The sequence below is a fragment of the Ursus arctos genome, unplaced genomic scaffold (genome assembly GCF_023065955.2).
Source record: "Ursus arctos isolate Adak ecotype North America unplaced genomic scaffold, UrsArc2.0 scaffold_13, whole genome shotgun sequence".
In the NCBI taxonomy this organism is placed as follows: domain Eukaryota; kingdom Metazoa; phylum Chordata; class Mammalia; order Carnivora; family Ursidae; genus Ursus; species Ursus arctos.
This window is the reverse complement of record NW_026622797.1, coordinates 22350049-22373514: the sequence shown is the minus strand read 5'-3', so window position 1 is coordinate 22373514 and position 23466 is coordinate 22350049. Positions and strand designations below refer to the sequence as shown.

The window sequence follows — 23466 nt, the reverse complement described above, 5'->3', positions numbered from 1 at the left end:
TAAGCTGCTTCCCCACGTTCGCCTGCGCTCTGTCATCTGCAGGACTACAGAGGAAGTCTGGGATGTGGTCTTCTAGGCTCAGAAGACCCATCCTGCTATGAGGGGATTCCAAAAGACTGCCCCTCCTTAGGCCCACACACACCTTCAAGAAAAGGAAATCAGAATTTGTATTTGGTAAACTCCCTTCAGGCTGTGGGATCATAGAGACCAAGGTCTGGATATTGTTCACTTTTGGCAGTTCTCTCATATTTTCTCTAGCCTGTAATGGGTACTCAATAAGTATTTGTTGATTGAATGAATTATTGAATGCATACGGAGCTTACTCCTGAGATGAGACCCGTGAGACCACAATTCTGTGCACGTTTCATGGATGGAGAACATTTTCATATCCAGTCAGTGTCCGACCTGTGTTCCATTCTCTCATGGACTTCCCTTCTCTTATAGTTCCAAAACTGCATTCAAAAAACCCCACAAGAACTAGTAGAAAATAAAGAAGCTAGGTCAGAAACTTCGGGATTCTCAGGGACTTTCAAATGTAGAGGGATATTAGCTCCAGAGACAAGCAGCATCATTTTGGGGATTGTTATAAAAAGATACATTAAAAGTAGAAGTCAGTGCATCGGTCCCAAATAAGAGACTTTCACAAGTATGTTAGTCAGCTCTCGTAGGACTTTACAGAACGTTTAGTAAATTGCTGTGCCATCAACAATCTCATTTACTGAGCATTTATTATATGCCAGGAATCATGTTAGGTTCTGGGTTTCAGAGATGTTCAAGACAGTTTTTGCCTTTGTAGCTATCATGTTCCTGTGTGGGGTACATGACCCAGAATGAAGACCATTTTCATGAGAATTTTTAGATGAATTTTAATTACTTTAAATAATTTATCCAATTTTTGAGGTACCTAAGAACTCCCATAGTATTAATTAAGCCGTGGGCCTCTGCAAATTGTAGTGTGTGTTGACTTGAACACTTTACACATGGTACAATTATTAAATTACTTTCATCTATTTTCTGATCTATCTATGTATATTTATCACTCCGGATATCAAGTATATGCTTTGTCGTCTCATGAAGATGTTGTAATTGGTGTAAGCTTTCTAACTGTTCATGGGGAGTGTTGCTACAGGAATATCACAGTTCTATAATAAGGTCTTGCCTCAACTAGACCAATTACATTAATAGGAATTATTTTGCAGCAGTAATGGGATTCATGATTATGTGTGTCTTAAGTAGGAATTTACTCTTCTTACATGACCGGAGACATGGAAGTAGGCAGCTACTGGCATTGGTTTTATGGCTGAAAATGTCAGGACCAGCGAGTCTGCAGCAGTCCTGGCCTTTCTCTCAAAGATAGAAGGCGGTTGCTACAGCTCCAGAGCTTGCTTCCCTGGTGGAAGCAGAAGAGCAAATAAGGGCCTCTCCCAAAAATCCCCTAGCAGATTTTGCTTCCATGTCATTTCGTAGAACAGGGTCCACATGGCCGGCCCTTGATTGCAAAAGAGATTGAGAGAATGAGTACTTAAGTTTCCCATTCTCTGGAGTGCAGTCACATAAGAGAAAAGGGGGTTAGACTTGGTTTTGGGTGAGCCAACCCCGAGTGTCTTCACGCCAAGTCAGAATTCAAGAAGCCAGCTTGTTTTCTTTTTAACTGTTGACTTAAATAACTTGATATTAAGACGATGGCTATCTAAAACAAACCAAAAAAACTACGTAAACATCAAAAAAGAAACTGAGGCCCAGCAAGATGAAGTGACTGTCCAAAGGCTTTGAGAAGGGCCCAGCTGTGAAATCTGCAGAAACCCAAACTAAGCCAGGAGAAGTCTTCGGTAAACAGGACATGGTAATAAATCTCTTTTTCTTTCTGGTTTCTTCTTCTCTTTAAGCTGTTGGATCCAGGATCCAGTCGTATTTTATGTGACCTGTGCCGGGTATTTTGGAGTCATGTTTTTCCTGAATGTTGCCATGTTCATCGTGGTCATGGTGCAAATCTGCGGGAGGAACGGCAAAAGAAGCAACCGGACCCTGCGTGAAGAGGTTTTAAGGAACTTGCGGAGTGTGGTCAGCCTGACGTTTCTGCTGGGCATGACATGGGGTTTTGCTTTCTTTGCCTGGGGACCCTTAAATGTCCCTTTTATGTACCTCTTCTCCATCTTCAATTCGTTACAAGGTAAGATAAGTGGTACCTTTGTGATTTCGGCCTTCCAGTTTTATCATGAACAGCTTCACTTAGGGGCAAGTGCCCCTATGTCATCGTTCCAAGTAATGAACATAGTTCCAGGGACAGGGTACTCATTACAAGGATCTTGAGTAGAAAGATGAGGTAGGATGTCAGTTTGTTTTCAGTGATGAGTATCCCAAGCACTAAGAACAGTGCCTGGCAGGTAGCAGGTGCTCAATAAATCTACATTGTTTTATGACTAAATATGGGGCAGGGAGGTACCCAAGGGGGAGTTTAAAGGGAGGCACAGGCAACTTTTACCTTCTTCACAGTTTTCCTTAGTATCCTATGTGCATGTAACATTCTTGGCCAGAAGAATTTTTAGAATCTATGCAGGGACAGAACAATTTTCCTAGATTCCTTGGCCCTTGGATTTCAAAATAAATACCAGTACTCTGGTTCAGAAATGCTCATTTTCTCATGAGATACAGCAGTTGGTTCAACAGTTTAACAAACATTTGCCAATGACCTCCTTTGTTCAAAAATCAGTCTTCCTTTGAGGAGCTTTCTGTCATCTTTCTGACTCCACAATACATGCCTGAGTAAACTCTATGATGAATTTAATGTTTACATTTAAATATAAATTACATTTTTCTTTTTTTTCAAGATGTAACTTCTTTTTTTTTTTTTTAAGATTTTATTTATTTATTTGACAGAGAGACAGCCAGTGAGAGAGGGAACACAAGCAGGGAGAGTGGGAGAGGAAGAAGCAGGCTCCCAGCGGAGGAGCCCGATGTGGGACTCGATCCTGGACGCCGGGATCATGCCCTGAGCTGAAGGCAGACGCTTAAGGACTGCGCTACCCAGGCGCCCCTAAATTACATTTTTCAAAAGCTGAACGACGTTCTTTCAGATATGGGATAGACCGTGCGTGGGTTGTTGATAAACTCCCCGATGTTCAGAAGCACCATGAGGCCCGCATGACTAAAGAGTGAGGGGACAAAGCTTGGGATTTTTGACTAGGGCAATACTACAGGCTTACCTGAAGCTCCTGGCCATGCAGTTGTAAGCGTGCGGGGGAAGGAGAGCTGACTCAAGCTGACTCAGGCTGACTCAAGCTGAGCTGGGGTGGATGGGGTGGTGGGATGCAGGTTTGTATTACTCACCAAACGAGATGCCTGGGCAGCTGTTTCCCTATAGGTGCGTTCAAAGAGAAGTTGGTATTTATCCGCAGGGGAGTGTTTACCATGTTATAGTGTACATGTCTGTTTTGCCTCACCTCCTAGTTTCCTCATGAGCTCCTGCAAAAAAAAAAAAAAAAAAAAAAAAAAAAGTCATGAAGTAGGTGCTCAGTGATTGTTAAATGAATAAATGGATTTCTGGATGAAGAAAGGGAGGGGCTTTTGAGATGGCCTAAATCCAACCTGTGGCTCTTCAGGCATAAATAGGCGTCAGTTAGTTCAGCAAATTTTCATTCAGGTTCACTCTTCCATAACAGAGGAAGTACGTGGGCTCATTATCTTGAGTAAATAGACTCGTAAGCCTCAAGTGCACCTCCAAAAGTTGGAAAGTGGGTAGGGTAACATCTGAACGCCCCTTCATATCTAGCTTCATAAGGGGAGCACTCCTCTATTTAATCTCTTCTCTAATATACAACATTAAAACTGCCTAGATAAATATTGACAGAAATGTCCATTAACATTAGAAATTCCGTGGTTTTATATTTCAGGCGCGTTAATCTGCCAGCCCAACCTTGTTTTTGCTTTTAGAATTTCCTGGCAGTTTCCGTAAGCTTCAGCAGCTGCAGTTGTCTGCTCAGCTCTGTTTCCATTCATGAGGATTGGGATGTTTTATTTTTCCCAGCATAGGTCTCCTGTCAGGAGGGAAAAATGTTCTAACCCATCATCAAGTCATAGTTCTTCATAAATCGCTAACTTTTAAGACTGATGTTAAATTATATAAATTCAGAACAGATTTCTGCATATCCAGTGACATTAAAAACACTTCCTGAAAAGGAAATGTAAATGAAAACACAGTGATACAGAGCATATGAGTCCACCAACAATTGCTCACTGGCTGAGCTTGTGCAAAAACTTGTCAGTATGCTACAGAAAGTCACTTAATGGTTCTTATTCGAGTCATTTTCCGAACCTTCCAAGAGGGCGTTGGCTGTTGTTGAAAGTATATGCTTTGGTAAAAGATGCTTGTAGAATCTAGACTGTCTAAAGAAACAATTCAGTGAACTTCAAGTAGTATCGAGGCAAAATAAGCCTAGATAAATAAAGGATAGATAATAAGGGATTTAGGTGAACTACATTGTCTGTTTTATTCTTTCTGATATTTTTTTATTCCAGCAAAAACAACAACAACAACAACAACAATCTTGACATGATCCCTTTGTCTCATGGAGTTTATGTTTTAGTAGGAGAGACTGACATTAACCAGATAGTCACCCTACGAATCGTAGCTGGTGGTGTGGAGAGCACATGACAGAAGTCATGGTGTCTGAGCTGGAATCTGAAGGATCAGTGGGGATGAACTAGGGGAAGGTGGGGGTAGGAACAGAGAAGAGACAATTTCAAGTGGAAAGCACTCCATGTGCAAAAAACCTGCTATCGTTGGTGATTATAGTGTATGCCCCAGGAATTAAAAGAAAGCTCGTATAACTGGAGAACCAAGAAAGAGCCATAGAGTAACAGAGTGGTGAGCGTGCACAAATGGGAGGCTGGGGCTGGCCCAGAAGGCCCTGTGTTTTGATCTTGCTGAGAGCCGTGGGAAGTCTTTGAAATCTTCTAGGCCTGTGGAATGACATGATCAGATGTGCATTTTATAAAGACGAAGCTGGACATAATGTGGAGAAGGGATTAGAGCCGCCCCACAGTGTCAGTAGGGAGAACAGAGTAGAGGCTATTCCCGTGGTCCGGGTGAGATAAGGCAATGCAGTATTTTAGACTGTGGTGGGGCTGGGGGAGCTGGAGATATGTGAAAAAAGTCAAGAGAAAGTTTGGAACTGTGCTGCCACAAAACACTCATCACTGGTGTTGAGTTTCATTAAAGTAAACGCTTATCCTTCTGGAGTGGTTAGGGCGAGCGGTCTTGCTTGCTGCCATGCCATCGCTAATTGAAGCCTGTCATTATTAGACTCGGCAATGGCCAGAGGTTTAGAATGTGATACAATGTTCTAAAAACTAAATCTATGCCAAGCAAATTTTACTTTCAGATTTAGCTTGGAGCTGAGCATTAAAAAATCAGCCGGGTCTTCATTTTGAATCCCACAAGTCACCCTTTAGTGTTACAGAGGGGGCTCCTCCGAGAAGGGCAAGTGTTCGCGCTGGGTCTGCAGGGAGGCCAGGGCGCCGTAGCCCGGGGGTTCCTTCTGCTAGCAGCTTTCTTTTCCTTTTTGTGTGTGTCTTCAAAACTTTGGTTCAGACGTGAAAAATCCATTTTATCTTTCAGGATTCTTAGAAATAAATGCATGTATGGGTGTGAGTGTGTTCAAACACACATATACATGTATAATTATATGGGTACTTACCTAAATTTGCATAGCCTACATACTAAAATTTTATACATGCTTTTCGAACTATTTTTATTTTAATGTTCAGTTTTAATATATATTTTTGTTTAAGTATATGTCTTTTTAGTTTTTTTATGTACGTTTATAACCATACAACTTACCTGCCAAAAATAGTGCTAATTGAATATCAGAAAATTATTATAATCTGTGTGGCTTGTAACTAAAGTTCTATCTACTTGAATAAGCAGATGAAATCATGAATTGAATCAAGCCTGAACCTAAGTTTATTGTTTTCTAATTTTCCACATTAAATTGCTTTTTTAAAATTTTACCTTCTTTACTTCAGCAACTTACATTTTAATCCACTAATTTTTTTTCCCTGTAATATGAAAAGATAAATATATCTTCTCTTGCCATGGTGGTATTACATATCTACCTATTTTCGCTATCTTTGTTGCTTTCCTAGGATGAAAGTGGCAGATTGCTGTATTAGAAATTTTAATTTTTTCTAAAGAATACAAATTGAGAAAATGGCAGGGTATACAAATTGCTGTTTAAAAGGGAACAGATGTTTTACAAAAGTGTATCATAATTCACATGCCTGAGAACATTAGCCTACACTCAGGAAATACGATGTAACTCATTTTAAAGAAGTAAAAGACAATTCCCTGACTGTTGAGAAGATCGAGGCCAGAGTCCTCTTGGGCTTCTCTAGCTGTTGGCAATATCGATGTGCTCGTAGGATAGATTATTGCCCTGAGATGCAGTCCGTGCACAAAGTTGCTCATTACAAAAGTCATAAGCAGTATTCAGGCTGTACATTTTTTATTAACTCTTTAAAAACATTTGACACTATCAATTAGATTAGGCTTTTTCAACATATAGGGAAGTTTAACATTCCTGACAAGTTTATCAAGATCTGAAGGCTAGTTCCATAGCAAGAAGTTGGTCTTCAATTTTCCATTTCCAGGCATGTGAAACAATATTGACTAATCATCTCGGGCACAATCAGCCCATCTTCTGTACGTATTTATGACAGCGTCATAAGATGCAGCATATGGTTCTGAAAATAGAAGCTGCCATGGCCAACACAGAAGGCTGTTATCAGTCTACTCAGAGATAATGTTTGCCATTAATTAATTTGATAACATTAAGATATACCCAGAGCAACAGAAATAATGTATATTTGCATAGCGCATTGTGGCTTATAAAAAACTTACACACAACATCCATGATTTGATGTAACTCTTAAAGCAAGTGTAGAAAAGTAGGTGCTCAAGAAAGATGGTATTTTCTGCATTTTACAGATGAAGAAACAGGCTCAGAAGAGCTAACAACTGCCCCCAAGTTCAGTCTGAATCTGACAGTGTAATATTTACAATATAGCATAAATGAAAATAGAAAAATACATTATTAGGGGATAAAGCATAAGAAAAATAAATTACTGCCCTTCAATTTTTTGTTTCAAAGTTCTTAGGAAGTAAGTATCTGTATCCATTGAAAAAACTCAGTAATTATATGCTTAATTAAATGCTAATTTATTCTTACCCTTACTCAGAAAAAAATTAAGGAAATATATTTATTATTATTATTTTAATCTTATTGGTAAAGTAAGAAAATTAAATCAGATTAAGGGTTAGGAGCCTCCTGACAGCTCAGCTGTGTCGTAATCACATATGCAGCGTAGGGCATTGGTGCCAACGTAAAGACACGAACCACCTTTAAACCCTAACATCTGAAACAACGTCATGTTGGCTGAGATGTCACACACTGCAAGGAAATAAATTACTCATCTTTTGGCAGGGCATTTTGTGCCACAGAGAAATAATATTCTAAAGGGCATCTTAGAGTATGAAAGGAGGATTCAAGAGGTTCCCAAAGAGAGACATAAACCCACCCAGCGCAGCGGCCAGCAGGCTCTGTCTGTGACAACAAAATATATGAGCCGTTCTGAGACCTGGACTCAGGCTTGCTAGGGAGTGGAGAGGTAATCTAAACCATTTTTGTCAAAAAATCAGTTCTGTTGGGGCTCCTGGGTGGCTCAGGCAGTTAAGCCGCCAACTCTTGATCTCAGCCCAGGTCTTGATCTCCAGGTCAAGAGTTCAAGCCCTGCATTGGGCTCCACCCTGGGTGTGGAGCCTACTTAAAAAGAAAAAAAAATCAGTTATCTAGCGCATGCATCCTTTTTTGCCCACATACACGATTTGATTAAATCTTGATTGACTTTCCCATCGAAACTCCAGGACCACTTCTGCCCGTGGACCTGATTAAGATACCATTTACTCATCCTTACTACCACTCTGACTCCACCCCGCGTCCCTGAATTTATCTATAGCTAATCTACAGTCTTGCCGGTAACGATGTTTCTGGATCTTTTATTATCCAGAGTAAGAAAGAGTTAAGGGAGGCCATTTGTCGGAATTTGTTGATGACAATCTTGCTAAAATTGTCAGTGGCCTTTTGTTAGTAAAGCACTCATTGAGAGTCGAGGACCCAAGGTTTGGGTTTGGGTTTGGATTTGCGGGTTTTGATGTTGTTGTTGTTGTTGTTGTTGTTTTTCCTCCACCAAGGCTTCTCGAAAGTGACGTTTTGGAGCAGAGAAAGAATGACAATCTGTGCTGCCCTGAATTTTACTGTCCCGCTTTCATTTTTATATCCAAGGGAAATTGTTCCTTGGCAATTTTTTTTTTTTTTTAATTTTGATAATCAGGCTAAAGATCTGAGAACATCCCTTTGGCTGCTCATTTTACATCTGCCCCAGAAAGCCCCAAATCTTTGCCAGAATCAACCAAAGAGAATGAGTCCCATGCGGGAGCCAAGTTCCTAGCCAAAATATTGAGGCTCAGAATTTTTTTTCTAAATACATAGTTAAATAGCTTTTATAAAGACCAAGGTTCAACACAGATCAAAAAATCTACAGCAAACATAGCACCAGTACTTAGAAGTAAGCTTTTTTTTTCTTTTCTTTTTTCTCCCCAAACATACTGCTCGAAGGCGTTCCCAGGCCAGTGAAAGGACTAGGTATCAAAAACCAAATCTACTTGCTGAGAGTTAGATCACTCTTGCAGGTGTCCCTTCACCATATTTGCTGACCCAGCCCTTGCCCTGTGATTTGGGGAGGGGGAGTTCTTTACCTTTCCTTCCCTAGCAGTGCCCATGGGCAGATCCACCATCCCACATACTTGCAACACAATCTGCTATCAAAATTGCAAAGGTCATTTATTTTGAATAAGAAAATTGCAAAATTTACGGAGAAGTAAAACATCTTGAATTCGCATATTGGTCTAAATTTTTCTTTTTTAAGGGAGCGGGTCCCTCTGGTTAGTGAAGGATGGTGTGGTAATAGGAAAGCAAGGGTGAGGGGGGATGGGCGGGTAGAGGATGGGTTAGGAATCTCTTCATTTAAAATAGGTTTAAATTTTTGTTTTTATTCTTGTTCCAGCATGGAATCTGGGTTCATGCAGGTAAAATAAAGAATCCAAGCAGTTATCAAGTCAAAGAAACTATTGCTAAGGAACTTTGGCTTGGATTCATTAGAGTGGTGGTTTTTCAGGCTAAAACTCACCAAAGAAGGACCATCATGAGCTGTGTTTTGTGAGATGTAAAGGTTTCATGGAACTAGCACTAGCCTGTCAAGATGAAGTAAAGGTTTTAATTCTGAGTCAATCTTTTCACCCATTTCAGCTTCCAACTTTTATGAGCAATGTTCCCTACTCCCTGGTCAGTTAAAAAAAGCTCTAAGTCGGTATGAAGAGTAAAGGCCAATTCTCCTGGTCCCTGGTCACAGCTGAAAGCCCTTTCCAGAAAGCTGGAAGAGCATATTTTTCCAGGTGGTATGGAGATACCCTTTGAGGTACCATGTGGTTGATAGGCAGATTCTCAAAGGGAAAACATTTGCTAGCAAGAGAGCATGGACAGGGATGAGAAATCAAACAGACCCCCTTGGATGTCAGTGTAGATCTCTAAAGTTTCGTGATTTTAGTTCTGCTTTGGCACCAAGACCTATAAATAGATGAGGGGAAAAAAAAAAAACCTTCAAAATTGAAAAGGGAATAGCCCTCTGTTTTCTCGCTTTGGCCTCCAAGTTTCCTTGGCTCTCCTGCTGCATTTTCTCCTCCTCCTTCCTGAAGTATTTAGAATTTCTCTCCATACTAAGTGTGTTCTTCCAGATGTGCATACCTACCACATTTCCCACAGCTGAACTGTAAAAGGGATGTTTTGTTCTGTAAGAATTTTGGTATAATATTTATTGCCAGATGAATTTAAATTCACACAGAAAGGGCCAGTTACTATGAATAGTAAAATAACCTATTACGAGAATCCTATTCTGACTTAAAATGGAAATGTATCTCATGGCTGAAGAATCAGCCTAATACCTTGGCACTTACAAATATATTAACTCCTAAGAATTCTAATTTCTTTTGCCTATTGTTTAATTCTGTCTCATAACATTGCAGTTCATAGCGGGGGGGGGGCATTTCAATGACTGCCATCACAGCAGTTTAGAAGAGATGTTCAGATTTTGAATCTAATTTACATTCCAGCATCTCCTGAACTTACTGGATGCCTGTAGATTTACTGACACATGCAGATGCTTAAAAATAGGCAATGTCATCTAATGCAGTGTAATTATAATTTAGAACAGCACTGCACAATCTAAAAAATTGTTTTATTAAGTCAGTTTTATCTTATCTCTAACCTCCCCCTCTGTGACTGTGGTCAGCATCAGACCCTCAAAGTAACACCCATCTTAGCATCCCAGCAAGGGTGACAAAGTGAATCCAAGAACTCGTTCCCTCTCAGTGTCCTCAAAACACCAGCCATAACCTCTGAAGTTTTTTCCTCGAGTAGATAAAACGTGTCTAAAAACTGCTGAGTGTAACACAAAGGAAGCAGCCTCTGGCAACTCTCACCTTCTGCCCTCAACTAAAAGGAAATCATTTGCTCAGTGCGAGGCCCTATAGTGAGTGATGCCTGGGGAGGAAAGTTTCTAATTGAAGTTTGCAATCTCTCCCTGCCCTGATACGTGATTTTGTGAAACAGTGGCTTAAGAACACATGGGTTTTCAACTATCTGACAAAAATACCTCCAAGAACAAACCCTGCAAATTCTGCCCCAGTTGACAAAAATAGAGTAAACCCAAGGCAGGGGCTCTGTTCCCTCCAACGGCAGCTGCCTTCCTCTGACTTGTGTTGACCTGTCCTTGGGCTTTCATGCCCCCCTGCTCCCTTTACTCAGAAACTGCCACCACCTCGTTGAAACTTCAAAGAATCCGTTAACCAATTTAAATTATTTATATACCTTGGTTATTCACACTACCAGTAATACCAAAAGGCATGTTTACTTATTAAAGGGATTGTCTGTATCTGCAAACTGCATAGGGAATTGGGGTTGTTGGTGTGGGAAGGTTTTGAAAAGCAATCCGATTTAGTCGGTCAGTGTGAGGGTGAGGTTTGAACCCGGCGATGTCTACTTCCTACGCCCTGGGAGGGTGGGTCAGCCTGCAGGTGCTGACTCTGAGGGTTTGGAGTGTGGAAGAAAATCTTCCCCCTGCTCTGAGACTTGTCGTGCCTGAGCCAGGCAGGTCTGCAAGCAGGTCTCCTCTCTCCGGCTCCTGCTGCTCAACCCAGCTGCCACCCTCCTGCCATAGCAAAGGCACCATCATGAGCTGTGTGGGAGTGTGTTCGTTTGTTTTCTGAATGATTGAAATCTGATTCATATTTTTTAGAGCTTTCTTTTAAAATTAGAATTTCCTTACCCTACCGGATATCATTTTGGACAAATAACTAGGTCACTAGGATATATTTCCTTCACTAATTACTTTATTAAGAATAAAATATTAGCAATAAATAATATAATAGATAAAAGTAATTTTACTTATATAAATATATAGAAGATGTGATGTAATCATCAAAAGAATAAATTGGTATATTAACGTATTATTTCACTTGGGTCATTATATGTTTTATTTATACCACTTACAGATAAATGCATTTGCATTTCCCAGGAATTTTTTAATAGGCTAGCTATGTATTGAAATCAGTGACCAGTGAGAGCAATAGGAATTTGTAGAGCGCCTCCTAGGTGTCAGGCACTCACTGATGATCAAAGAAGTCAATCCCAGAAGAGGAGAATCAGCCGTGGTCCTTCACTGGGGTCAGGGCCCATCCTGTAGCAAAGCAGCGTGCTCCTTTTCTAATAGCTCATAATGTAATTTATTCTGGAAGAAAATTATAGACCATTTTGAGTTAAGATACTGAAACATAAAAACATATAAGCATAACCTTAGACATATTTTCCAAGTTTAACTACACACATCAAAAGAGTACTTTCAGTACTTTTCCCCACTTTTCCGGTTGTACATACTACAATGTCATTTACAGGTTTTTTTGATGAATACTCCATATTCGAAAAGAACAGATAAATCTTAATGTCCCTTAAATGTACTGTAATACTTTTTACTTTTATACCTTCCCATGCTAGATCCTCTGCCTCCTGAAAGCAATGATCGTCTACCTTGGTTACCTTTGAATATCCAGTTCCTAAAACAACAGCTCCTCCTGCTTACCAGTGCTTAGTAGTCACTGAATGAATTACCCCTTTTGGAGACTTCCCTTGCCTCCCTACCCAAAGCTTTCTTCAGGTTCAGTTCAAGCCCTACGTCCTCTAAAAGACCCTCCTTTATGTAGATATTCTGGTTACATGGGGGTATTACTAAGGGGCAACTAGCTTGCATACTTTTTAGAAACTTTTGCCTTAAATATGTTTTCATTATATTCTGTGGCTCCTTAATTTGTGTTGTACTCCTATCTTTATCCCCTATCCCTAAATACATTTAACACATTTTAGAATATAGAATATAAGTGTTCAGTCAACCCATGTAAATAGATGAGCAGTTAATCATGCTTCCTATTCATTCATTCAACATTCTTGGGTTTCCTGCTTAGTTCCTGGTATCCTTCTGGGAATGGCCAGTACAGCACTGGGTGACAAACATCCCTGTGCCCTTGGAGCTTACTATCGCCTATCAAAAGACAACCAAGCAAACAAGTAAATAAATACATGAGGAATACAAGAATATCAGGCACTGATTAGTGCCCTGACAAGAGTATGTGCAAGGATGTGACTAGAGCCAAAACATAAAGGTAAAAAGAAAATGAAATAAATAGTTGGTCATGGCCTCTTTGAGGAGTTAACAATTGATCTAACACCTGAGTGACAGATAAGATGCAGTAATGGAAAGATTTGAAGGAAGAGCCTTTGACATGGTGTTGGGCAGGAGTGAGCTTGAGATGTTGGTTTGAGGGTAGTGACAAAGAGGATGTCTATTTAGAACATGAGGGGTTTGAGATGCTGCTAAGTGGAGATACAGCCAATGAAGATGTCCTATAAGTGGCAGTGGTGGCAGAAGAGAAGGGAATGGGGACAAATGTAAACATTAGTATACGGCACTCACAGCACATGACTGGAGGGGATGAGTACCTACGGGGACAGTGTAGCCATAGTAAATATAGCAAGCCAGGGAGCAGCTGGTGGTTCAGTTGGTTAAGCGTCCAACTCTTGGTTTCGGCTCAGGTTGTGATATCAGGGTCGAGAGATCAAGCCCCTTGTTGGGCTCTGCACTCAGAACGGAGTCTGCTTGAAATTCTCTTCTCCCTCTGCCCCTCATGCTTATGCTGTCTCTCACTCACTTGTGTGCTCTCTCTCTCAAATCAATAAATAAAATCTCTCTCTCTAAAATAAATAAAATGTTTTAAAAAATGTTGAGAAACTAAAGCAGAGAAGGTAGAGCCACATGAATTTGCTGTTTTTTGGCCATTTTTGACCTGCAAAAATGCCATTTTTCTATGACCCAAACTTATAATAATGTGCATACATAAAATGGCTTAGAATACCCAAATTGCAATAGAACTTATAGATATTTTCAGTTTTCTCTTTTTTTTCCTATGTTTTTTGAGATGCTTTCACAGAATTTTAAAACAAACATAAGGGAAGTATTAAATGCCTCTTAAATTGAATAGTTCCCATTTCAGCTTAATCTCTAGGTCAAGTCATGATAATTGCTGAATAGAACAGGCAAAGACAGAATCAGATATGTGTAATTATTCTAGTTTTATTTGAGCCTTTGTACTCTTTTCTAAAGGATAAAGACATCTATTACGTATTTCAAGATCCCTTAGGATGTTTGTTTCTTAGTGACTCAGGCATTTAAAAAAGAAACAAAAAACTTAAAATGAATCCATGTGTTTCACAGGATTTATCTTTAAAAATGTGTCTGTTGGCTTAAATGTTTATATTTTCTTTTGTGCCAGGTTTATTTATATTTATTTTCCACTGTGCTATGAAGGAGAATGTTCAGAAACAGTGGAGGCGGCATCTCTGCTGTGGTCGATTTCGGTTAGCAGACAACTCAGGTAAAGGGCCATGTTGGTAATTGGTTTTTATACCTAAGAGTAGTCAGAAACCATTGTCATCTGGTCTTCCATTGTCCGAGCAATCCAGTCCCAATGGTAGCAAATTGTAAAGGGGGTGCATGTGAAGGTGCTTAGTTGGAGTCTTAGAATATTAGGACTGCAAGCCATCGGAGGACTCGGGGCCTGACCCTTCTATTCTGCAGAGAAGCGTGAATTCCAGCCAGGTGAAGTGAGTTGTCCAAGGTTTTGTGTCTAATTTAACAACTCAGATATCCAGAGGCTCCACCATACCATGTTCTCCCTTCCAAGGAGATTGTGATTGTGAGGCCCTCAATCACATTATCAGGCAAAGACATTTTTCTTAGTATAAAAAAATACTTGAAAAGTAGTATTACTTTTTTTTGGCACTGATTATCACTTATCCTTACAAAATTGAAGTAGGATTTTCAACAATATGTGCCACAGGTCAAGTTTGAAACTTCTTCAGTCTATTATTGTTCATTTGCCAGTCTCTTCTCTGAGCCATTGCTAGCATATACAAAATTGAATGGTTAAATTACTTAAATGATGTGGTGATGATTCTTCACAGCAGAACATATGCCCCCTAAAACACATTCATGGAGAGATGTTATTTCTTTCAGACTGGAGCAAGACAGCTACCAATATCATCAAGAAAAGTTCTGATAACCTAGGAAAATCTTTGTCCTCAAGCTCCATTGGGTCCAACTCAACATACCTTACATCCAAATCTAAATCCAGCTCTACCACTTACTTCAAAAGGAATAGCCACACTGGTGAGTCATTCTGATGGTGGTAAAGATGTTCTCTGGTCCATGTCTCATCATCTTCTTATTGCCTTTGGCATACCATGAAGATTGATGGATAACAGTGCCCATTAGGGTGCTTATGTTAGATTTATGATAATCAAAATCTATTTGAAGACTTTATCCAACACTTTCATGAACATTTTGTCTTTTTTTAAGTTTTATAACCAAAATTGAATCCACATAGCCATAATATTAGCTCTGAATACTATTGTAACTTCGTTTGATTCAAACCTTAGCTTTCTTTTCAAAAATATGGTATTTAGAAAGTTTTGTTTTTATTTTAAAAATATAGAAACTGAGTTGCAATTTTTCATAATACTGCATATTTCATGTTTTATAACTTATTATGAAAGTTAATTGGCAAGTTGACATGAGAATAGGTGGAATCACCATCCAGGATGTATTTCATTTAAGACTTCTGGAAGTGTTATTGCCAATTGCTCTTTAAATCACTGATTAAATATGATACAATAGAGAGCATCATATTTGGAAAGTGATACAGAATAATGAGAAACATCATGTCTTTGTTCATCTTCTGGATTTTCATGATGTTTACAGTGACCACAGGTTCTGACACTGAGCATGTGTATAAACAATCCTGAAGACAATGTGGAAATGAAGATTCTTTTGCAGTACTTGATAGCCAGTGAATGGTGTGGAAAGTTGCAATCTTTTAATAATTTCAAAGGAAAAAAGCAGAATTGCTATTTTGAAATACTAATTATACTTCAAGCAAACAGCTGTCAACACTTAGCACCAGCACTTTCCTAATTAAAGATGCTTCTAAAAGGATAATGGAAATGACTTAATTTTGAATTTGTTTAGTTATTAAACATAAGCAGAGGTGAATGACGCTGAAGAGATCCATATTTGGCTTTTTACAGATAGGGAGTGTGTTGTGTAATGTATCTGTAAATGTTCTTATTGCAAACACTTTAATTTCAAATGACCCTTATGTACATTTGAATCCTTTTACATGTCCCTGCTTACACCATGGAATGGCCACTGCCTGATATTCAAGGTAGCACTACAGAAAAGTGTTTGAATGTTTAGAGAGTTTATTAATTACAAAATTAAAGAAAGATCTGAAAACTTAGAGCAGCTTAAGATAGCAGTTCTAAAAGTTTCTTGGAGTACAGGACATTTTCGAGAATCAAATAAAAGCTATGGGCTCTCTTCCAGAATAAAATGAAGCCTCTGAGCCCTGTACACAAACAGTTCTGTCCAAAATTAAGAGGTCTGTGTATCCCTTTTTTAAATACCTGTGTAAGAAAGTTGATAACAGATGTATAGTCTGAGATAGATTATTCTACTTAGTTGGTGGTTGCCTGGCACAAAATATCTTTTACTTATAATGAATGAATATTGCACTTTATTTAATGAGCCTTAAAATTACATACTTATACAGATCATCTCCACAGATGCAGAAAAAGCATTTGACAAAATACAACATTCATTCATGATAAAAACAAAATGGTTTTAGAGGGAACATACTTTAACATAAGAAAGGCCACATAGGAAAAACCAACAGGTAATATCATACTCAGTGGTGAAAACTGAGAGCTTTTCCTCTAAGATCAGGAACAAGACAAAGCTTTTATTCAACATGGTTTTGGAAGACCTAGCCATAGGAATCAGACAAGAAAAAGAAAAGGCATCCACATTGGTAAGGAAGAAGTAAAACGTTCACTATTCGGAGATGACATGATATTATATTTAGAAAACCCCGAAGACTCCACTAGAAGACTACTAGAAGTATTAAATGAATTCAGTGAAGTTGTAGGATACAAAATTAATATACTAGAATCTGTTGCATTTCTACACACTAATAATGAAGTGGCAGAAAGAGAAATTAAAACAATCCCATTTATAAGAAAAAAATTAGATACTCGTTTTGCCTGTCCTTCTAAAATGCAATTAGTGCAGTGTACATCAGTTGTGAATGAATAGGGTTCAGACCAATTAAGTTGTTTTCCTCTTAACACAGCTGAGAATAGCTAGCCAGAAAAATGCCACTATTAAAAGGGGAGAGAAAATAACAAGGTAGATCATTTGGAACAGGGGGCATTTAGGAAGTATTAATGAAATGTTTAAGCATATTAAGGATCATGGGGAAAATCGACCAAAAGATAAAAAGAAATACAGAAATGGGGGTACCAAAGAAACACTTAGCTATTTCAAAGTGTTATGTATGTTTTTTAAAAAGGAATGCATTATTGTTTTTCTGTTTCCCACAACAAAACCTTGGGGTTAAATGAGCTCTTGTCAACTAGCATAAGGATATAGTCAGCTATGTGACATTACTTCTGTGACATAGTAATTTATGGCTTCCAATCAACTGATGTACAAATGGCCTTAAGCTACCGAGCCAGTTCTCAGGGTGACTGCTGGTGTTCTTGGGTCCCTTGGAGTATGCAAAAAGTCACTGCATATCATCATGGATATCTAGTTGGTTTATTTCTTGGAATTGATCTAGAAATTCATATGTTTATGGTGTAGATAATGTCTTCTAAGAGCATTCCTTCAGCAAAAGTGGATCATTCAGGTAAACTTTTATTACTTTTTTGAATGCATGAATTTTTTGCAAGGTAATAAAAGAATATTTGCATGGATTAAACTAAGGCTCTTGCTGCACCAGCAAAATTGCTTGTTCTTTACGATACTTCTCAGCTAGCACAATGACATTCCTGCACTGAGCTGGAATTTCTGAAATTTCAAATGGTTGTGTGCTGTGCTGGTTCTTCTCTGCATGGGGGTGTCTGCAAGCTGCTCCTTCTAGGAAATGTACCATGCTCTGGAGTTAATGGGTCACATATCAGGTAAAATAATGAAAAGAAAGCAGTACTTGAGAAGTTTGTTATAGAAGAGAGTAAAATTTTTTACTTTTCCACTGCTCTTGTGAATTACTGGCTATGTCATGGTACATTCATAGAAGTCATAATAGAGAAATTGTCAATTCCAAGCCTGCTTTTTGAAGATTGTTACGTCTTTGATATTTCAGCATAGGTCAAATAATAGTTCATTTCCCTAGCCCCTGGTTTTCTAACTTACAGCTATAATCAAAATCTCTATTGTTAATGATGTAATGTCTAGCCAGAGGACTGGGAATAGCATACATGTTGAATTACAGCCCTTCCTCAGAATTCTACTTTATTGACTATGAAGACCCAGAAAATTTGGAAAAGAGCTGGTCAAAAATCTCTAAAAGGCACATGCCACTGGAAGTTGTCAATGAAGCAGAATGAGTGTATCCTTGAAGCTTCTTTGAGGATTTGTGGTTTTTCTAAAAACATCAAGCACAAATTATTTGTTACTGATGTTTGAATCAATAGAAAAATCCCCAATAGAAAACCAATGGCTAGTGTATATATGAACTGAAGGAAGCACAGAATCAATCAGCTTGCCGAGAGCTAAATGGGGAGGGGACTTTCTACAGTGACTCCCTAAGCCTTTCCTCACCAGTCCTGGGATGTAATCATTCTGTCATGCTTCAATCTGCCATTTTTCCCATGAGCCACCTGTTCTCTCTTTCTTCCTTTAGTATGGGGTGGACACGCCATTTCCTCTTTTAGCCTTCATTTTATTTAGGGTCTCCTTCAACACAAAACAGTAGTTGAATGCTTTGACTCATTTCCAAAGACAACAGATACAGTGATGACGGCTTTTAAACCAATTACTGATGGATTTTTCATGTTATGTCACATGCTGGAGACAACTTACTCAAAGCATAAAAATGCCTGCAACAAACATTCCAAATTTGGAGCTGTGATTCCTAGAAGCAATTTTTCATGATAGAATTTTTGCCTCTTCCACGGTAAATAGAGAATATACAATGTAGGGAACGGAATACTTTGTAGAAGGTCACATTTGCTCCTTCACTGGGGCGATATCCCTGCGGTTAATTTTAAGGTAGAAATTTTCTCCCAACTGTGTTGGGAAGGGAAAGAGAGTCGATACTTACAAGATATTCATAGGGTACGTGAAGATAGCCACATGTATTTGTAGATAATAGGGCTTATGTGAGTTTCAGACTACTATCTGAACTAATTTTAGAAAGCCTTTGGCTCTAGGAAATTAATACTTAAATATACAATGTTGAGCACTGAATAGCTAAATTTTACACCTGAAACTAATATTACACTGTGTGTTAACTAACTGGAATTAAAATTAAAACTTATAAATAAATAGATAAATAAATAAGATTGAGGAATTCAGAACAGAAATGTATTTAGCAGTCCTTTATTACCATCAATTGCTCTGATATTATTGGCATCAGCAGTAGCGTCATTCTGAGAATGTAGCCTAGGTAATAAAAACACATACTTACAATATTTCTGATAATTTTGATTTGTATCATTGAGAAATAATTAATAAAAGATACCTTTTTCTATATTCCAGTCATTTTATAAGTTAAAAACTGTGGGGAAATGTGTTCAAAATACCCTTTCATGTTTATTTTCATTCACTTTATTCTCCAACATCTCTTGAATTATTTTTTATAAAAATTTTTATTATGAAAAGTGGTAAACATATATAAAATGTAGAGAGGATAGTGTAATGAGTCCCTTTGTACTTATCAACTCATGGTCATCTACCCTACCCATTTCCCCCACCCCGTATTATTTAGAAATCATATCTTAGACATCAAACATTTCTTTCATAGATGTTTTGACATCTTTTAATTTATAGGCTATATAATCTGTCCCTGCTTCTTTTGAGTTACTTGTCACATTATATTTTTGTGGCAATTTTCTGATTATTCTATTCATTGACTCTTTGAAAAATGCCACTTTACAGGAACATTTCTTGAAACAAATTCAAACATACATTACTAGAAGGCAAATTAACATTCATTCATGCATAGGAATGCACTTTGAAGATGGAAAGCATGAAATGTTAGTGCTGCCTACTACCTAACCTAAGGAAGAACCAGGCCTTCATTTCCTTTGTGTTTCTTTAATGTGCAAAATAGTGTCCAGTTTGGTGGCCCTTAGGCATGTCACCTGCTCATCTCGCAGTCTAATTTCTGCTGTCATTTCTTGCAGACAATGCTTCCATGGACAAATCCTCGTCAAAATTGACCCACGCTGATGGAGAACAAACATCAATCATCCCCGTCCACCAGGTCATTGATAAGGTCAAGGGTTATTGCAATGCTCATTCAGATAACTTCTATAAAAATATTATCATGTCAGACACTTTCAGCCACAGCACAAAGTTTTAATGCGTTTAGTATACAAGAGAAGAATTCGTCTACGGAGACGTGAAACTCTGCAAGCAGTGAAAACCGTGACTAGCACACGTGAACATGCTGTGTGTACGTGTGTGAGGAATGTATTTTGTTAAGAAGGCTTTTGTGAAATTTAAAAAATCTGTCTTTTCGGTGTATTTCTTCCATGGGGGAGTTTCGATCATCACTAAAACTTTAGTACTGAGAGCAACATGACCCAGTAGCCACAGGGAATATGATTTTTTAAAAAAAATATGTAATTGGATCAGACTAATCAGAACTCAGGGAGGTGGGGGACATTAAAGTCAGTGGACAAGGGAGGGGCAGAGCGAGGGACAAGCATAGCTTAGAGCTCATTCATGCCCCACTCTTAGGTTTTGGATATGGCCATTTGCTATATTGTCTTTCTCAACAATGAAAAGCATATGAATAGTCACAACTGTTTGGATGCCAACAAGTCCCTTCTCAGTGCTAGTTTCTATGAATGCAGTAGGTTTTCTTTTCTTTCCATAAATTTTCAAACACAGATACAAAAGAATGCTTAAAGTCTGACCAAAGATTAGAAAGGAATTCGTTCTTATTATACCAAATGTTTCACCTTCAAAATAATTAATATGCTTGAGAAAGAATTTCCAAAATCTTAACCCAGTTAATATGGGGCCCTGTAAATATCTAGTATTTCACTTATCTTACTTAAGACACAAGGTTTAAGCATCATCATTAATTAGAATTTAATCCCATACATTTGAATGAAGTATAATGTTGGGATTCCATTAATGTGGATTTTCCACTACTTGTTGAAGAATGAATCTCTTAGACCTTTGGTTTTGCTTCTCTTCTATCTGTTGAGCCCACAGACTCATGGGAGGAATGAGGATTTCCATTAGGCATACTGTGTATAATAGTCTCTCCCTTTTAGAAAATACAATCATTGAGATTCTATGGTCCTACCTTTGCTGTAGAGACTTTAAGACATTTCCATTTGCACAATTGGAAAGCCTTTTATTTCCTTTTCAAGTGTTTTGTTCCAAAGAATATAAACTGAGACATATGGGTGACTGGTCATAGTCAAAATAATTTATAAACACGTGGGTCTGCAATTGTTGGTCTAAAAATCATTTGTAAATGAGTCCTCTGATTATAAGAACCAGAGGAGGTCTGGCAAGATAGGTAAATTAATTAGGTTTCAGCATACAAGGCATGCATATTAAGCAGTTTACCTAATTTTCAAACTCCCCTAAGTGATCTGCTTCCTAGTGAGTGTGTTGGAGAGGACATTTAAATTATTCTTAAATGATGTAGCTGTATCTGGGTCCTTAGAAATTGGTCTCCGTATATGTTGTCCCTTTACACTTGCTCCGGGATATCTGGGAAGTATCAGGTCTGGGAGACATTAGCCTATGTGATGAGAAGATAAGGCATTCTGGCAGTGCCGGTCGCTGAAAGACAGAAGCCAGAACTGAGCGCCTGGGGGCCTTTCTCTCTGTGCAAAAGGCAGGTGGCTCTCCATCGGAGACCTAGGAGAGTTTTCAGGCTATGCAGCATCCAAGGGGCTCTCACCTTTTGCTAATCTTCAGTCATAAAGCTATTTGCCAGACTTAAATGAATGATAGATAATATGGTGGTGGGTTTTTATTACCATTTCACTTTGCAGCAGCCTGGACCAGGCCTGGGAGACATGAGCATTACCCAGCTTGACTTTCACAGGGGAGGAGTGTACATAGTAGGAGAGGGTAGTAAACCTCAGGTCACTAAGATTCGTCACAGTAGAGCCACATCCTTTTCTATAGGCGTATGAGTAACAGGCTGCTTACTCTGGCTGGTTACACGTAGATGAAAAAGAGTCTTAAATGGTCACTGAATCTTCATATACTTTCCCCCAAGCCTTAGAGATTCATGAGAGAATTTCATTAGCTTTCTACTGTGAGAGTCCTACCCAAAGTGCATAGTTAGTTCATAGTATTTAAGAGAGAGCTTCCAAAATGGCTTTCATTTCTGCTCCTATTCATTCAGACCTGGGAAAACATTTTCTTTTCTTCATCATTGACAACAATGTCGACTCCGCTTTTGAAATTTCCAGTAATCAGGTAAGGAGAAATGAAGAAACAGCTGAATACAAACTTTTGCAGATGGATTTAAGAGATTGAGCCAAATTCTACCCTCAGTTCCAAGCATGGGCTTCTCACATTCATTAGGTTCCCTCAGAAAGGAATTGCAGGAATTTAGCTGTGGAGCCAAAATTTAGTTTAAACTTGAGAATAATAGTGATTCAGATTCCCTGGGGTTTTTTTTTTTTTTTCTTCTTCTTCTTTTTCCTCTTTTTTATCTACATTGTGTTAGTCTTAGTCTAGGGTCCTGAGATGCTTTCTGTTCTTATCATTGTTCCCTGCATTGTGAAACTTTTCTTTGTCCATTTTTGGCATAGACTCTTTTGTACATATTTATTTATTTGTGTTTATAAATGCCAGCTTGTTTCATGTCTTAGCTTTATATTGCCTGGATTTGTTATTTTAATTAACTTTCTATTGGAGAGACTGTATATATTTTTTTCCTAAATACTTTGTGAAATAGTTTTCTCTAGTAATATCTTTGAATATGATGTAAAAGTGACTGTGAGTGCAAATTAGAATTAGTAGTAAGAAGCTACTATAACTGATTTGCCTTTTTACTTAAATGGAAAATGTTTTTCAAATAAATACTTATGTTGTTTGTGTTCCAAATTGTTCAATTCCTTTACAAGTGAGTGTTTTTTTTTTCTGACTCTTAAATAGGAAAAGATTATTTGACAACTGGAAAATAACCTGCCACCAATTAAGCCAGTGACATTGGCGCTACTTTGCCAAAACACTAAGAATGAATGTATTACGAAGACCCAGCTCACTGGGGATTAATGCATTTTGAAGTTCTTGGATTTTCTTAAGATGACTGATGTGAAGCCAAGCTCTATGGAAGATTAGAAGTCATGTAGGTTCTTTTTTGAGGATGTCTTCAGCATCTCAAAAAGGGAACCAAACCAGTAATATAGCATGGAGTTAGGTCCTGAGATGTTTTCTTATAGTTGCTGTTTTCATTGTGGGAAGCTTAGAAAATGACAAAAGTGAGTTAGCTTACTTGCATGATTAGAACAGAACCTCCCCACATCCCTTTGGTGTGGTTATTTAGGCTCTCTTTTCTGCAGAGAGCCAAGGCCAATTTGGCCCCCAGCCCTACTCAGTGCTAAGTTGTGAGGCGTGTTGGCTGGCCACTGTGAAATTAGGTCTTCCGAGCCAATGTTCACAACTCCTGGCCAAGCCATGTTAAGAAAACAGGCAGGCGGT

General features: G+C 38.5%; 1 protein-coding gene across 5 annotated transcripts in view; it reads left to right on the top strand.

Annotated features, from left to right (window-relative positions):
• The window catches only part of ADGRG6 (adhesion G protein-coupled receptor G6), a 132903-nt gene extending 110034 nt beyond the window's left edge, over positions 1–22869 (top strand). For 2 of the 5 annotated variants that reach the window (XM_026504916.4, XM_026504915.4), the window contains 4 exons: positions 1887–2170; positions 13991–14092; positions 14734–14886; positions 19965–22869. In XM_026504916.4, the coding sequence (XP_026360701.2) occupies positions 1887–2170; positions 13991–14092; positions 14734–14886; positions 19965–20143 (718 nt within the window). In that variant the 3' untranslated portion in view covers positions 20144–22869. Of the gene's footprint in view, positions 1–1886; positions 2171–2877; positions 12836–13990; positions 14093–14733; positions 14887–17418; positions 17465–19964 lie in introns of those variants that run through there. The other 3 variants (XM_026504918.3, XM_048225908.2, XM_057311008.1) reach the window with 2 other exon arrangements.
• The last annotated feature ends 597 nt before the right edge of the window (positions 22870–23466 follow it).